The sequence below is a fragment of the Rhinatrema bivittatum genome, chromosome 7 (assembly GCF_901001135.1).
Source record: "Rhinatrema bivittatum chromosome 7, aRhiBiv1.1, whole genome shotgun sequence".
Classification (NCBI taxonomy): Eukaryota; Metazoa; Chordata; class Amphibia; order Gymnophiona; family Rhinatrematidae; genus Rhinatrema; species Rhinatrema bivittatum.
This window is the reverse complement of record NC_042621.1, coordinates 269,736,018-269,751,177: the sequence shown is the minus strand read 5'-3', so window position 1 is coordinate 269,751,177 and position 15,160 is coordinate 269,736,018. Positions and strand designations below refer to the sequence as shown.

Here is a 15,160-nt window from a genome sequence, read left to right as displayed (position 1 = left end):
GCTGTGCAGGAGACTGGGGGAGAAAAAGAGAGGGGGGGCTGCTGTGCAGGAGACTGGGGGAGAAAAAGAGAGAGGGGGCTGCTGTGCAGGAGACTGGGGGAGAAAAAGAGAGAGGGGGCTGCTGTGCAGGAGACTGGGGGAGAAAAAGAGAGAGGGGGCGGCTGTGCAGGAGACTGGGGGAGAAAAAGAGAGAGGGGGCGGCTGTGCAGGAGACTGGGGGAGAAAAAGAGAGGGGGGGCTGCTGTGCAGGAGACTGGGGGGAGAAAAAGAGAGGGGGGGCTGCTGTGCAGGAGACTGGGGGAGAAAAAGAGAGAGGGGGCTGTTGCCGGCCCAAATGCTGGAGGAGAGGGGGGGGGCTGCTGCCGGGCCCGAGAGATGGAGGAGAGGGGGCTGCTGCTGGGCCCAAATGCTGGAGGAGAGGGGGGGGCTGCTGCTGGGCCCAAGAGATGGAGGAGAGGGGGGGGCTGCTGCTGGGCCCAAGAGATGGAGGAGAGGGGGCTGCTACTGCCGGGCCGAGTGCTGGAGGAGAGGGGGCTGCTGCCAGGCCCGAGTGCTGGAGGAGAGGGGGCTGCTGCTGCCGGGGCCGAGAGGTGGGGCAGAGGGGGCTGCTGCTGCCAGGCCCGAGTGCTGGAGGAGAGGGGGCTGCTACTGCCGGGCCGAGTGGTGGAGGAGAGGGGGCTGCTGCTGCCAGGCCCGAGTGCTGGAGGAGAGGGGGCTGCTGCCAGGCCCGAGTGCTGGAGGAGAGGGGGCTGCTGCTGCCGGGGCCGAGAGGTGGGGCAGAGGGGGCTGCTGCTGCCGGGCCCGAGTGCTGGAGGAGAGGGGGCTGCTGCTGCCGGGCCCGAGAGATGGAGGAGAGGGGGCTGCTGCTGCCAGGCCCGAGTGCTGGAGGAGAGGGGGCTACTGCCGGGCCGAGTGGTGGAGGAGAGGGGGCTGCTGCTGCCAGGCCCGAGTGCTGGAGGAGAGGGGGCTGCTGCTGCCGGGCCCGACTGCTGGAGGAGAGGGGGCTGCTACTGCCAGGCCCGAGTGCTGGAGGAGAGGGGGCTGCTGCTGCTGGGCCCGAGTGCTGGAGGAGAGGGGGCTGCTGCTGCTGGGCCCGAGTGCTGGAGGAGAGGGGGCTACTGCCGGGCCGAGTGCTGGAGGAGAGGGGGCTGCTGCTGCCAGGCCCGAGTGCTGGAGGAGAGGGGGCTGCTGCCAGGCCCGAGTGCTGGAGGAGAGGGGGCTGCTACTGCCAGGCCCGAGTGCTGGAGGAGAGAGGGCTGCTGCTGCCAGGCCCGAGTGCTGGAGGAGAGGGGGCTGCTGCTGCCAGGCCCGAGAGGTGGAGGAGAGAGGGCTGCTGCTGCCAGGCCCGAGTGCTGGAGGAGAGGGGGCTGCTGCTGCCAGGCCCGAGTGCTGGAGGATAGGGGGCTGCTGCTGCCAGGCCCGAGTGCTGGAGGAGAGGGGGCTACTGCCGGGCCGAGTGGTGGAGGAGAGGGGGCTGCTGCTGCCAGGCCCGAGTGCTGGAGGATAGGGGGCTGCTGCTGCCAGGCCCGAGTGCTGGAGGAGAGGGGGCTACTGCCGGCCCGAGTGCTGGAGGAGAGGGGGCTGCTGCTGCCAGGCCCGAGTGCTGGAGGAGAGGGGGCTGCTGCTGCCAGGCCCGAGTGGTGGAGGAGAGGGGGCTGCTGCTGCTGGGCCGAGAGGTGGGGCAGAGGGGGCTGCTGCTGCCGGGCCCGAGAGGTGGAGGAGAGGGGGCTGCTGCTGGGCTGAGTGGTGGGGGAGAAGGTACGCCTACTGCTGGGAGAGGGTGAAATGGGGATGCAAGACAAGTAGTGGGTGGGGGAGAAAGAGGAAGACCCAGGGCACGTGGTGGGGGGGATGCAGGGTAAGAAGTGGATGGAGAAGGAGGGCGACTCAGGGCACAGAGTGGATTCAGGGGATTCAGGGCAAGAAGTGGGAGAGAAATAGTTGGATTCAGGGCACTGAGTGGAGTAGGGGTAGGGAGGATATAGGGGAAGGAGGAAAGGGGAACAGAGAGGGATTGCTGGGCATGGGATAGGGGAAGAGGAGGGACGCTAGGTAGGAGGAGAGAGAGAGGGGGGTGCTTTGCTGAAGCTGCCACCACTATAAGGACACTGCTGCTAAAGGAGAAAGCCGTGTGCCAGAGCAGACACTGGTAAGTGAAAGGGGAGGGAGAGGCATAGGCATGTAATTCTGTATATTTGCTTCCGGTGTAGGAAAAGCCGGGCCCAGCTCTGGGCAGCAGTATGAGCGCCTCAGCTGAAGGAAGAGAGTATTTGGGCTTGCAGACCTCTGGGAAGAAAGTGGGATTGCTGATTGTATTTGATACCACCCTTTAGCCCTATGTCTTCAGGACATTCAAGCTGGACCCCCTCCCCAAATTAGGGATCAGCCCGGTCCGTTTATCACTGCCTCAGTTTCTCGGGGGCTCTAACCTGCAAATGTGATTAAGGGCAACACGCTCCTTTTTTCCGCGAGACTCTGCCATTTTCTTTCTGCTTGGCTTTTTCCTGGGGTGTCTAGCACTTTAAAACAGTGCAGAAATAGAGCTACAGCAAGGGGCTAAGAGGCAGCAGGAAGCTGCTTGTGTAGAAAGCGCCAATGGCAGATACATCGGCGGTGGGGAGGGTGTATATTTATTTTGAGAGGATGCAATTTCTCTTTTCACCTCTAAAATGTACATCCATACAGTTTCAGTGAGAACTTTTGCAATGCATACTAGAAATTTTATTCCGCCTCTGATAAAAAGTAAAGTTTCCAGCATTAAGGAAAATGTGAGCTAAGCCGCTCTGCACATTGGGAGGAAATAGCTAATGCCCTCTTTTGCATGGAGTTTCCATGCGAAGGGCACTAAGCTGACTGCACATTTCTGAACGCACATTATGTGAGTGTTAAACTCCTTCCTGCATTGGCAGTAAGGTTTACTTGCATAAAATGTGCGTTCAAGTGCAGGTAAAATTGGGCATTCTGCTGAATGCATCTTATTGCATCGTTCTGAGAAGGCAGCCTGTGTGTTTTTTAATTAATTGCTTGCTGACCTGTAGAGCCTGCTGCAGGAAGGAAATGTAAACACTTAGTAACTTTCAAAGTGGTGCGTGGGTGCACGTGCGCACATTCGGACTGCGCCCAGGGACGCGGCTATTTTATAACATATGTACGAATATGCTAAGGATATGCATTCATTAGTTTTCGAAAGCGCATATATAACGAACGGATGAGTATAAAAATAAAATGAATGGTACGCACGTCCATCTAAAGTACGTCCATTAGGTGCCCACCATTCATTGTACGTACATTCGTTCATTCATTAGATATGCAATAGGTGTCCAAACGAATGGATGCACAAATACACATCCCTAGTATATGTACGCATGTTATAAAATATCCTGGCTGTGTGCACATGTGCGCTTAATTTTAAGTGGGCGTGTGCTTGGGCTCGCTAATCCCACTTCTACTGCATAAGTTTTTTGTTTTTTTTTTAAAGGATGCGTGGCAATGCAATTGCCACTAAAACCAGTTTGTTCCCAATTTGCCCAGTTAAGGGATAGCTCTTCCAAACCCCACTAATTTAATAGCCTTCCCTTTCCCCTGTTAGCCCTGACATTTAAAACCCTACTGATCTGTTTAGATTTTTCGGTTTTATCACTCACACGTTATCCATAGGAGAAGTACAGTCACATGGCAGGGGACCTCGGCATGCAGCAGTGCGTGTAAGTATTTACATGAAAATTTCATATTAAAATATCAGAATGCCCACACCACACCCCTTTTTTGAAAACTTTTCACACACATCCAGGCGGCTTTTATAATCCACTCGGCATGCACCACCACCCCAACATATTCATGCATCTCCTGACTGATGCGTGTGTCAAGCTTTTAAAATTCACCTCAAAGACCACTTGGATAGGAAAGAAAAGTAACTAAGCTGAGCAATGCTTGCATTTATTGCTTCTGCACAAGGGAAAAGAAACAATTTGGAACCAGACTGCAGAGAGTTGAAGAGGATCAGAAGCTGCAGCTAGTGAGGGAAAAAAAAGTAATTATTTTTGGGTTAGAGAGCAAAAGAAATTGGCCCAATTTTTCCTGCAACAGTGGGAGAGGAGGGCAAATAATGCACTCACATAAAGAATGCACTGTGGCTGAAGAAGCAGGAAGAAAAAAGAAAATGAGTGCATCTGTGAGCCTGTCTATGAACTGTTTTGTGCTCAGGCCCTGCTGTGATCCTGTTCCCAAAAGATTTCCTAGATAATAGAAAACCTCATCACATTTTATTTATTTTTATTTATATTCTACCTTTCAGCCACTTCAAAGAGGATTATATTCAGATGGAGGGTGAAGGTCTGCAGCAGGGCCTCCTCCTCCAGTCCCAGGCTTCTCCTGGATCAGTCAACCAGGTGAGAGGCAACAAATCCTTATACATTTTTATTCAAATACATTCAAAGCAGGAAGCTTGTGAAGGAATAAGTTGGACTGTTAGATGAGTGAGGGGTATAAAGTGGCACTTAGAGAAGGCAAGGCCTTCGTGGAAAGACTAAATTAATTCTGTGCTTCAGTGTTTACAGAAGAGGATGTTGGGGAGATACCCATACCAGAAATGGTATTTAATGGTGATGATTCAGAGAAAGTGAAACAAATCATAGTGAACCTGGAAGATGTAATAAGGCAAATTGACAAATTAAAAAGTAGCAAATCATCTGAACCAGATGGTAACACTTCAGAGTTCTCAAAGAACTAAAAAATGAAATTTCAGACCTATTACTACTAATTTCTAACCTATTATTATAATTGTCTACTATACCTGAAGCCTAGAGGGTGACCAATGTAATGGCAATCTTTAAAAAAAAAAAAAAAAAAGGTTCCAGGGGTGTTCTGGGAAACAATAGACCATTGAGCCTATTGTCGGTGCTGGTAAAAATCATAGAAACTATCTAAAGAACAAAATTACAGAATATATAGCTAGACATGGTTTAATGGGATACAGCTAACATGGATTTACCCAAGGGAAGTCTTGCCTCACCAATCTGCTACATATTTTGAAGGGGTTAATAAACATGTGGATATGGTGTGTCTTGGTTTTCAGAAGATGTGTGACAAAGTCCCTTATGAGAGACTCCTGAGAAAATTAAAAAGTAATGGATTAAGAGGCAATGTTCTAGTGTGGATTGCAAACTCATTCAAAGAAAGAAAACAGAAAGTAGATCAGTTTTCTCAATGAAGGAAGGTAAATAGTGGAGAGCCCCAGAGATCGGCACTTGGACTGGTGCTTTTTATTATATTTATAAATAATCTGGAAAAGGGAACAATGAGTAATTTAGGGAATAGCCACTGCTATTACTGGCATCGGTTGCATGGGATCTACCTATTGTTGGGGTACTTGGCAGGTTCTTATGGCCTGGTTTGGCCTCTGTTGGAAACAGGATGCTGGGCTTGATGGACCCTTGGTCTGACCCAGTATGGCAATTTTTTATGTTCTTAGTGAGGTGATCGTTTGCAGAGGACACCAAATTATTCAGAGTTGTTAAATCACAAGTGAACTGTGATAAATTGCAGGAGGATCTTTCCAGACTGGGCATCCAAACGGCAGATTAAATAAAATGTGGCAAGTACAAAGGGATAAACATAGGGAAAAGTAATGCAAACTGTAGCTACATGATGTTAGGTTCCATACTAGGAGTTTTCCATCCAGGAAAAAGATCTGGGCATCATCATAGACAATACATTGAAATATTCAGCTCAGTGTGCAGCAGCACTCAAAAAAGCAAACAGAATGTTAGGAATTATTTGGAAAGGAATGTAAAATAATATGAAGGATATCATAATACCTCTCTATCGCTCCATGGTGTGACCACATCTTGAGTATTATGTGCAATTCTGTTCACCATAACTCTAAAAGGATATAGTGGAACCCGCAAAGGTTCAGATAAGAGTGGCCAAAAAATAAAGGGAATGGAACGGTTCTGCTATGAGGAAGGGCTAAAGAGGTTAAGACCAGCTTGGAGAAGAGATGGCTGAGAGGAATGTGATAGGTATAAAATCATGAGAGGATTAGAATGGGTAAATGTGAATCAATTCTTGATAATACAAGGACTAGGGGCACACCATGAAGTTACTAAGTAGCACATTTAAAACAAATTGGAAAAAAAATATTTTTTCACTCAACACACAATTAAGCTCTGGAATTCATTGCCAGAGGATGTGGTAAAGACAGTTGGCATAGCTGGATTTAAAAAAGATTTGGACAAGTTCCTGGAAGAAAAGTCCATAAACCATTATTAATCAGGTAGACTTGAGGAAAGCCACTACTTATCCCTGGGTATACGTAACATAGAATCTATCTATTATCCAGGCTCCTTCCAGTTACTTGGGCCCTGGATTGGCTACTTTTGGAAACAGGATACTGGGCTTAATGGACCCTTGTTGTGAACCCAGTTTGGCAGTTCTTATGCTTTTATGTAGAAAGGACACTTTGATGGGGCCATGAAGATGTGGTGAAGAGAGTGAGGGGAGATGCTGAAGGAGGAAGGAGGCCAAGAATGATGGGGAGATGCTGGGCAGGGGGGACAGAGGGAAGGAGACTACTGGGCAGGAGATGGGATAATGGAGGAAGATACGTGAGGAAGGGAGAGAATGGAATGCAAGGCATGGGGAGAAAGAGGGGTATCTATATCCCAAAGCTTCATAACACCTTCCAAAAGAGCCAGTGAATTTCCCCTATCTCCACTCCAATCTAGGCATTCCCTCTTTTTGCAAGTCCCATTTCTTAACAAGGTCAAGATTACTAAGCAGTTAAGTAGGAGCTGTGGATCACATCCATACAGACATAATAGTCATTCTTGTAGGACCAAGGTCACACTTCTGTCTACTGATAGATTATAAATAATAAGTGTCATGTTTAATATTTTTAAAATGTATGAATTTCACAGCTTGTGGTGTCATGTGTTGGGTACAGGGTGAGGACACGCCTTCTCACACTGCCTGGCTATGACTGTGTGACTTCCTTGCCTTTCACTCTAGCAGCCTGAGTAAAATTGGAGTCGGACTTACAGTAGCTGCCAATATGAAATGAAGTGTTCTAGTCTTATCCAAAGGAGAGAGTTTTTCACCCTATCCATTCTCAAATAAAATTCAAAGCAAGGAGATTGGGTTGTACATTTTGGAAACTGTTGTTTGATGTGCTATTGTAAAACAGCAGCCATGATCCAACCCAGAGGTGGCTACATTTCAGGATGAAAAGTGCCATGGAAAAGGCAACTTTTATTCATTTAACTTTCCATCAGCCTCAAGCTGAAAAAACCAAGTGCTTCCAAATTCTGCGTCTGTGGCATAGTGACAGAAAGAGCTACTGCTGTATTACCAGACTGCCCTCTTCTCTTAAATTGATTGACATTTCATGTGATGCTGACAAGCTGCAGTAAATCCTTCAAAGGTTATAGCACCATAATACAAAACAGCCATTCATCCTGTTTAAGGTTGAATGAACGGGGCATAGCAGTTCAGTTCTCCTGCTTAGTATAACTCTGTATGTCTGTTGTTTTACAGGAAGGACACAATTTTGAAGAGTGCACCCTTGGTCTTCCTAGCGGGTGGCCTAATAGGGCTCAATCGGATTCTACAATCTCCAGAGATGGTCATCATTGGGAAGTTCATCACTAGTATTCATTTTGATAGGACGTCTCAATGTTTTGAAGGACATATAAAGTGTACACCTGTAGATGATAACCTGATACATTACTATGTCTCACATTTCATATTTCCTATAAATTAATCTGGCGCAATTGTTAGAATTCTTCAAAGGAGAAGTCCAATGGTCTCTTCTGTGATAAGTCGCCTTATATCCCAAGAAAAAGAAGGTCATTGCTATTTATGGGAGGGGTACCAACTTCAACTGAAGGTGATATGAGTCCTGGTGAAGTTCCTACTGCTGTTTGAAAGAGCCAAAAGTGTTTATACCTTATCAAAAAGTGAAGACACTAAATTCTAGTTGCTGCATATCAAATTGAGGTTGAGGACATATTTATCTATACATTCTTATAACTTGCCTATCTGAGCACACAGCCACGTAAACATAATTAAAATACAAATAAACAAAACAGTTTCACCCAGCTAATCATGAATATCTTGCAAGCATTTTAACAATCTTTCAATTCAATTATTAGCACCCTTAGGCACCTGATAGATAATCTGTGTCATCTGTGTAAATCCATTTCAAATTTTATTTGCCATAATATGTCTACTTTTATATATTTTTTTTTACATATGTGTGAAACTGTTTATGCATGTGATACATATAAATAAATACAATCTTGTAGAGGGAGTGGGGTCACCTGGTATAAAGAGGAGTGCATAAGATTTTGACTGTTTTTTTGGTTGCCAACATGGATTAGGAAAGTCAGTGAAAGAAACCCATCTGGGGAGTGGGTTCAGCTCAAGATGGCCTCTAATAGGAGACGGCCCTGTGGGGGTTTTTCCCCCTTCAAGGGCTGAAAGGCTTGGAGAAACTAAAGGAGAGAGATTTGGATATGTGATCTGAGTCCTGAAAGAGGAGTTCCAGGGAGAAGTCTTCGGAGAGAGAAGAGTTTGAAGTAGAAGGATCAGAGCCTGGGCAGCAGGGAAGTTCATAACTATGGACTGGACAGGAGCTGGAGAAAGACTCTGAGTTTTTCTGGCCTCAGGAGAAGAGATGCTGTGGGAGAAGTAGCAAGAGTTTGTTGATGTATATTTAGAGGTTGGGGGCTATGATGTTCATGGCCTCTCAGAAAAAAGGGAGAATAGTGGAGGTTGAGAAATGATGAGAATTGTGAAAATGTGGTATCTTGCTGCTAATACTTCAAGCTATGGCATGGCGGAGTGGAGAAGGAAACACTATAAAGGATTCCCCTAGCATATCTATTTCCTGCATATTTTCTGTGGATATCCTGAAAGCCAGAACAGTTTGTGGCTCTTGAGGACCAGAGTTGGTCTTAACCAGACCTGGATTTGTCAATAGGCACACTAGCCTATGCCTAGGGCAGCAGAAATCTGGGGGGGGGCAGCAGACTGTCTGAATATTTGCTGCCTTTCAGCTGTGCTGAATCTCATTCAGCAGAGAACAGCTTTCGGTTTCCTGATCCAGCCTCTCCCCTCCAGGCAGCATGCAGAGAACTGGAGCGCCTGTAGCAGAAAGAGCAAAGGGAGATCAATTTGGGGAGATTAGGAGGGGCTGAGTAGAGATCATTGGAGGGCGGGAAGAAAGGCTAGAGGATGAGAGGAGGATCGGCTTGGGGGGGGGGGGACAAGGATAGGGGGCAGTATGTGTGAGACAGAATGGATTGGTGCCAAATGTGTGTGTGTATGTATATGTCATATTGAGTAGGATGTTGGAGAGGGGATGCAAGGAGGAGCAGGACCAGAGCATGGTAGGGATACCTCCCTCTTCTCCCCACCCAATGCAATCCAAATCTTCCCTCCCTTGACCTTGGATTCTATCCACTAGATCCTGGAACCTCTTTTCCTTGCTTCCTACCTCTCCCTTATCCACAGATCCTGGAACCTCTTTTCCTTGCTTCCTACCTCTCCCTTCTCCACAGATCCTGGAACCCACTCCCCAATCCTTCCTACTCCCTTCCTTCCACATCCCAGATTCCTTATCTTCCCCATATCCCATCCTCTCCATCCCTAGTCCTCTTTCATTCTCGCTCTCCTCCCCCTTTCTCCTCACTCCATTCCTGATCCTCCTCCCTTCCTCTACCCATCCATGAGGCTTCCTTGCTGTTCTGATACTTGAGATCACTTTTTTTTACCCAATAAAAATAAAATAATTATAGTTTGACAATTTTTTAATTTAATGTAAAAGATGGAAATGTTTGCTAATTTGCTTCAAAATGTTTTAATTTTTTCCACAGGATCTACCTCTGAGCTGCCACAGAAAACTAGGGGACTGACCCTTAGACCAGTGGTCCCCAACCCTGTCCTGAGGACCCACCAGCCATTCGGGTTTTCAGGATATCCACAATTAATATGCATGAGAGAAAATTTGCATGTTATGGAGGCAGTGCATGCAAATTTTCTCTCATGCATATTCATTGTGGATATCTTGAAAACCCGACTGGCTGGTGGGCCCCCAGGACAGGGTTGGAGACCACTGCCTTAGACCTTCTGCTCCCTGTTGCCCAGTTTCAGGGGGTGGGAGAAGAGAAGAGGGGGGCAGCAAAATCCTATATCCATCATTGGTCCTAACTATCTATATCTTCACCCAGTGCTGTACATTCTAACTCTCCAATCTTATTTTTTTAAACTTCTAGAGTTGACTATAGACACTTAAGAGTGGTCAAAGATTTGGAAGCTGGGATTCAATGCCAAGAAGTACAGAGTCATGCATCTGGGATATGGTAATTCAAAAGAAGTGATGAGGAGTGAAAGACTAATGTGCACGGACTGGGAGAGAGAACTTGGAGTGATAGTGTTTGGCGATCTGAAGATGGTGAAGCAATGTGATAAGACAATAGCTAAAGCCAGAAGAATGCTGGGCTGCATAGAGAAATGAATATCCAGTAAGAAAAAGGAGATGATTATGCCCTTGTACAGATCCTTGATGAGGCCTCATCTGGTGTACTGTGTTCAGTTCTGGAGACCTTATCTCAAAAAAGAGAGAGACAGGATAGAGATGGTCCAGAGAAGGGTGACTAAAATGGTGTGGGGCCAGCATGGGAAGACTTATGAAGAGAGGCTGAATGATCTAAATATGTATACCCTGGAAGAGAGGTGAATCAGGGGAGATATAATACAGACCTTCAGATACCTGAAAGGTTTTAATGATGCACAAAATTTGAACCTTTTCTATTGGAAAGGAAACTGTAGAACTAGGGGTCATGAAATGAAACCCCAGAGGGGACAGCTCAGAACCAACATCAGGAATATTTCTTCAGGGAGAGGAGGGTGGATGCCAGGAATGCCCTTCTGGAAGAGGTGGTGGGGATAAACACTGTGGATCCCTAAAGGCTAGAGCATGGAAATGAAGAAAAGGGTGCATGGGGTTAACCTATAGCAAGTTTACAACACTTACTTTATGACAGTGATTTCTTGACAGTGGTACGGGCGATCATATTCCCGCATATTGACTATTGCAATAGCCTTTATATTGGTTTACCTAAAGGTTTGATTCATTCAATACAGCTTTTATTGAATTCAGCCGCCAGGTTAGTTTCTCATTCTAAGCATTTCGAGCGGATCTCTCCTACTTTATGTAGGCTTAATTGGCTGCCAGTTACTGAGCGGATTGTGTTTAAAATTGGCATGATAGTTTATAAGCTTCTTGCCTCAGATTCTTCATACTGGCTTAATGCATTATTATGGATTTATAAACCTGTAAGATGTTTGAGATCTTCTCAACTGAATCTTTTAGAGATCCCTTCAGTTCGACATGCTCAGTTATTTAGTACAAGGGAGACCTATTTTCCATAGCAGCTCCTACTCAGTGGAATCTCATTCCTGTGGAATTGAGGTCTTTGGATGATGTTAAAAGATTTAAATTAGAATTTAAAGAGTTTTTTAACAGCCTGAAGTATGTGTAATTCAGTTATCTGAGAAAAGAATGTGAGAACATGGTTATTAGAAAAATGAGAATAATGTGAGTAGAGTAATTGCTATAAGTTCTCATTAATGTCAACTGACAAATAATAAATAACATGATCTAGGGACATAGATACCAGTATTTGGTAGAACTTTTCTCCAGTTTCTGTGAAACAAAAATTTTTGTTTTTACTATGTATATATTTTTGTTCATCGCCTAGGCCTACTTTGTGTTAGGCGATCAATAAATTTTATGAAATGAAATGAAAATGAAATGAAATGTACATTTGTTTAAAACTAATGGCCAATCCACGATGAATATGCACCATGTGTTTGATTCATTGGCCCCCAAAAATTAATGAGCATGTCCCAAGAATGAAACATTTGTCATTAGTTTCATTAGTTTTTGTTTTTCCATAGAAAACCATTGGCTGCATTGTAAAGAATAGAGTGTGCCTTTCTGAGGATCAGGCTGGTCATGTGGGAGTCTCCATAGTGACAAGCTATAATGCCTATGACTCGTGTGAAGTCAGAGAATAGTGAATTGTGAAATCAATTAAGGGAACCACTGGTTTACAATAAAGCAACTCGAATAATTAACCAGTGCTCTTCTCAAGGCTTACTTCTGCCAATAGAAACACCAATTCTATAAATTATGTATATCGAAGTTTATTTTGAGAGGAAAAGAACTCAGTATTGATGAGAACCGGGATCTGTTGTCAAGGAAAACAGACTCACAAAGTAAGGGAACATATCAGAGTGAAGCATTTTTCTAAAAAAGTGAATCACTGCTCTGTCTATTCTTCTTTTAGTATGCGCAGACTGTTTCATCTTGCATTTGAATCTGTCTTTTGTGGGAGAGACACTTTATGCTCTTAGCTGTTGAACTGAGCTCTGTGTATTACATTGAGTGTTCTGAATCAACAGTGTGCCTTTGTTCAAGATTAGAAACATTCCATCCTTTCTAATCATTTTGGCTGCTGTCAGCTGTGTTCATTGGTACAGGTTTTTCATTTTTATTTAACATCTCATTGTCACATCCACTGACCAAGAGGGAAGGTTTGTGTTTTCTAGCCCCTTCTCCTCTCCTGGGGAAAGGCAAGCTGCTGGCTGGAATGATTTAATTTAATTTTAAACCTTTTGCTGTGAACCAGTGTAGTATCAGTGTTAGTAGCTAGCTGGGCCACAGTAACCAAGATAGAGAGGCAGTTTTCAGCTCTCTCTGCCTGGGTCTGTGTGTATCAATCAGAGTAAGTGCATCCTTAAAGAAAGCAGTCTGTGCCAGTCACCACCATAGGTACTGCCAGCCACTTTATAGATTTAATTTTGTTACTGTGTTTAATGAATGGCTGTGCTATATACTACTCATGCACATAATCATATTAAAGCATTATGCCATTCTTTGCTTTTTCTGTGTTTGTGTGTGTGTGCACTATGCAATGCACTAGTCAGCAGATCAAAACATTAAAATAGTACTGTAGTGCATTCTCTGTGTTGTTCAATGTTATACACAGAATGATCACTTTAGTCAGTGTTACACACACATCTACTTCATTGAAAATAATAAAGATAAAAACATCTTTTGTCCATCATTTCAATCCTAATAAGCAGGTACTACAGCTGATAAAATCCCATCATGTCAGGGAAAAGTACTAGAGGCCATGGCAAGTCTGCAGTTGTTGGTAGGGGATTTGTTTGCAAGACAACAGTGAGTCCCCAACCGAAATAAAGAGGGATTTTTCAAATCCACAATGTCAGCAGGATAGGCAGGCATGTCAAGCCACAAGAAATTGAAATTTGGGGAGGATATGCTAGCACCAGCTGTGGTACCAGTGCTTTTGGAAGTAGGAGTGCAAGTGGTAAAATCTAAAGCACCAGCAGTGCCAATCCATTAGTACAGCAGAGGCCATAAAAGCAGCTTTGTCATCCTCTTCTTCTGAATCAGAGTGTGAAGAATCTCACCTGAAAGGATTTCCTGAATCAAAGATGGGAGAGGCATTAGCTGAAGACCCTGCATTAGGAGGATTAGTCAGTATCATGCTAGCCTCCACTTCACTGATGGAGGAGAGAGAGAGGCAGGAGCTGATATTGGTGAGGGAGAGCAGGCCACAATGATGGTGCAGGAACAGAGGATGAGTGAATCGTCTGCCCCAGTTTCTCAGGCTCCATCTGCCTCCAGTGCCAGCATTATCCACTTCCAAGGATGCAAACAGAGGCAAAGGATCACAAAATAAATCTGTGATCTGGAGTTATTTTCAAATGAGGGAGGACCCACGCTTTGCGCGTTGTAACTATTGCACAAAGGACATCAGCTGAGGGAGATAACTGGCCATTTTTAGTAATTCTGGGTTGGAGGATCACCTGAAGAAGCAGCATCCCCTTCAATATGCACCTGGGGATGGTAGCAGCAGTATGCAGGGGGGCCCTTTGTGCAAGCCATGGGACACTTTTTGAAAAAGGGAAGAGTATTCCTCAAGCTGCTTACATAACTTCGGCTCTTCTATCAGCCAGGTGGCAGGCCAGCTGCAGCTGACTCCAGCTATACCTAAGAAGCGATAGCCCACATTGGAGAAAATGGGGTGGTGTTTGGTGGCAATGTCACGGGGAAAGAGGCAGGCAGCATCCAAAGTGGTGACTAGTACTATTGGTGAGATGATCACATTATACGATCAGCTCCTGCAGGTAGTACAGAACGTGGGTCTCAGGCATTTGCTGCAGCTGCTAGCACCAAACTATAAAGTGCCCTCCAGGACTACTTTCAGCAGAAAGGTCATCGCCAGTTTGTACAAGCATTGCCATAGTCGCCTGCAGGCGCTGCTGGCGAAGGCACAGAGGAGCAGTGTGCATTTCAGAAGCAACATCTGGACATCCACAAATGCCTCACACTCCTTCCTCTCTCTCTGACAGCACATTAGTGGGACCAGGCTGAGGTAGTGGCAAGCAGCAGCTCCACAGGAGCAGAAGCAACAGGACGCAGGTGGGCTTTGCTGCACCCTCACCTAGTGGACGGTGCCCATATCTCTGCCAATATTTTAGCAGCTCTTAGAGAAATGCTGGAACTGGCAACTGGATGAGAGAGCTAGAAGTCTTAATGCACGGTTCTTTGTCACCAACAATGGCTCTAATATGGTAGAGGCAGTATCTGATGGGGGATATCAGGGTGTACAATGCATTGCTCACAACCTGCACCTAACAGTGAAGGAGGCCCTGGGGCTGGGATTCAGGGACCCAGAGCATGTGTACCTGCATGGTTTACTAGAGAAGTGTAGGAAAATAGCTGGTCATTTGCACCAAAGTGTGAAGGCAGGGGACCTTCTCTGTGAAAAGCAGGTGAATTAGAGATGCCTCACAAGCATCTAATTCAAGATGTGAGCACTCACTGGAATTCTACCTACATGAAGCTGTGGAGGCTAGTGGAGCAGCAGACACTAGGGATGTGCAGAGGGACGCCATACGTTGCATTCGTGATTCGGATTCATCGGGGAGCAGATACGTTGCATTCAGCCGTATGGCGCCCCGATGCGTTAATATGGTGATTTCTATTCGTGTCCCAGCTAAAATTAAAATTAACTACAACCCCCCACCCTCCTGACCCCCCCAAGACTTACCAAAACTCCCT

The 15,160-nt window shown here is 45.9% G+C and overlaps 1 protein-coding gene across 1 annotated transcript in view; it reads left to right on the top strand.

Moving 5' to 3' along the window:
* Positions 1-483: 483 nt before the first annotated feature.
* Positions 484-15,160, top strand: part of LOC115096222 (solute carrier family 2, facilitated glucose transporter member 5-like) — an 89,193-nt gene continuing 74,516 nt past the window's right edge. Inside the window, 2 exon segments of the mRNA XM_029610732.1 lie at positions 484-590; positions 7,534-7,702. Coding sequence (XP_029466592.1) covers positions 484-590; positions 7,534-7,702 — 276 coding nt within the window.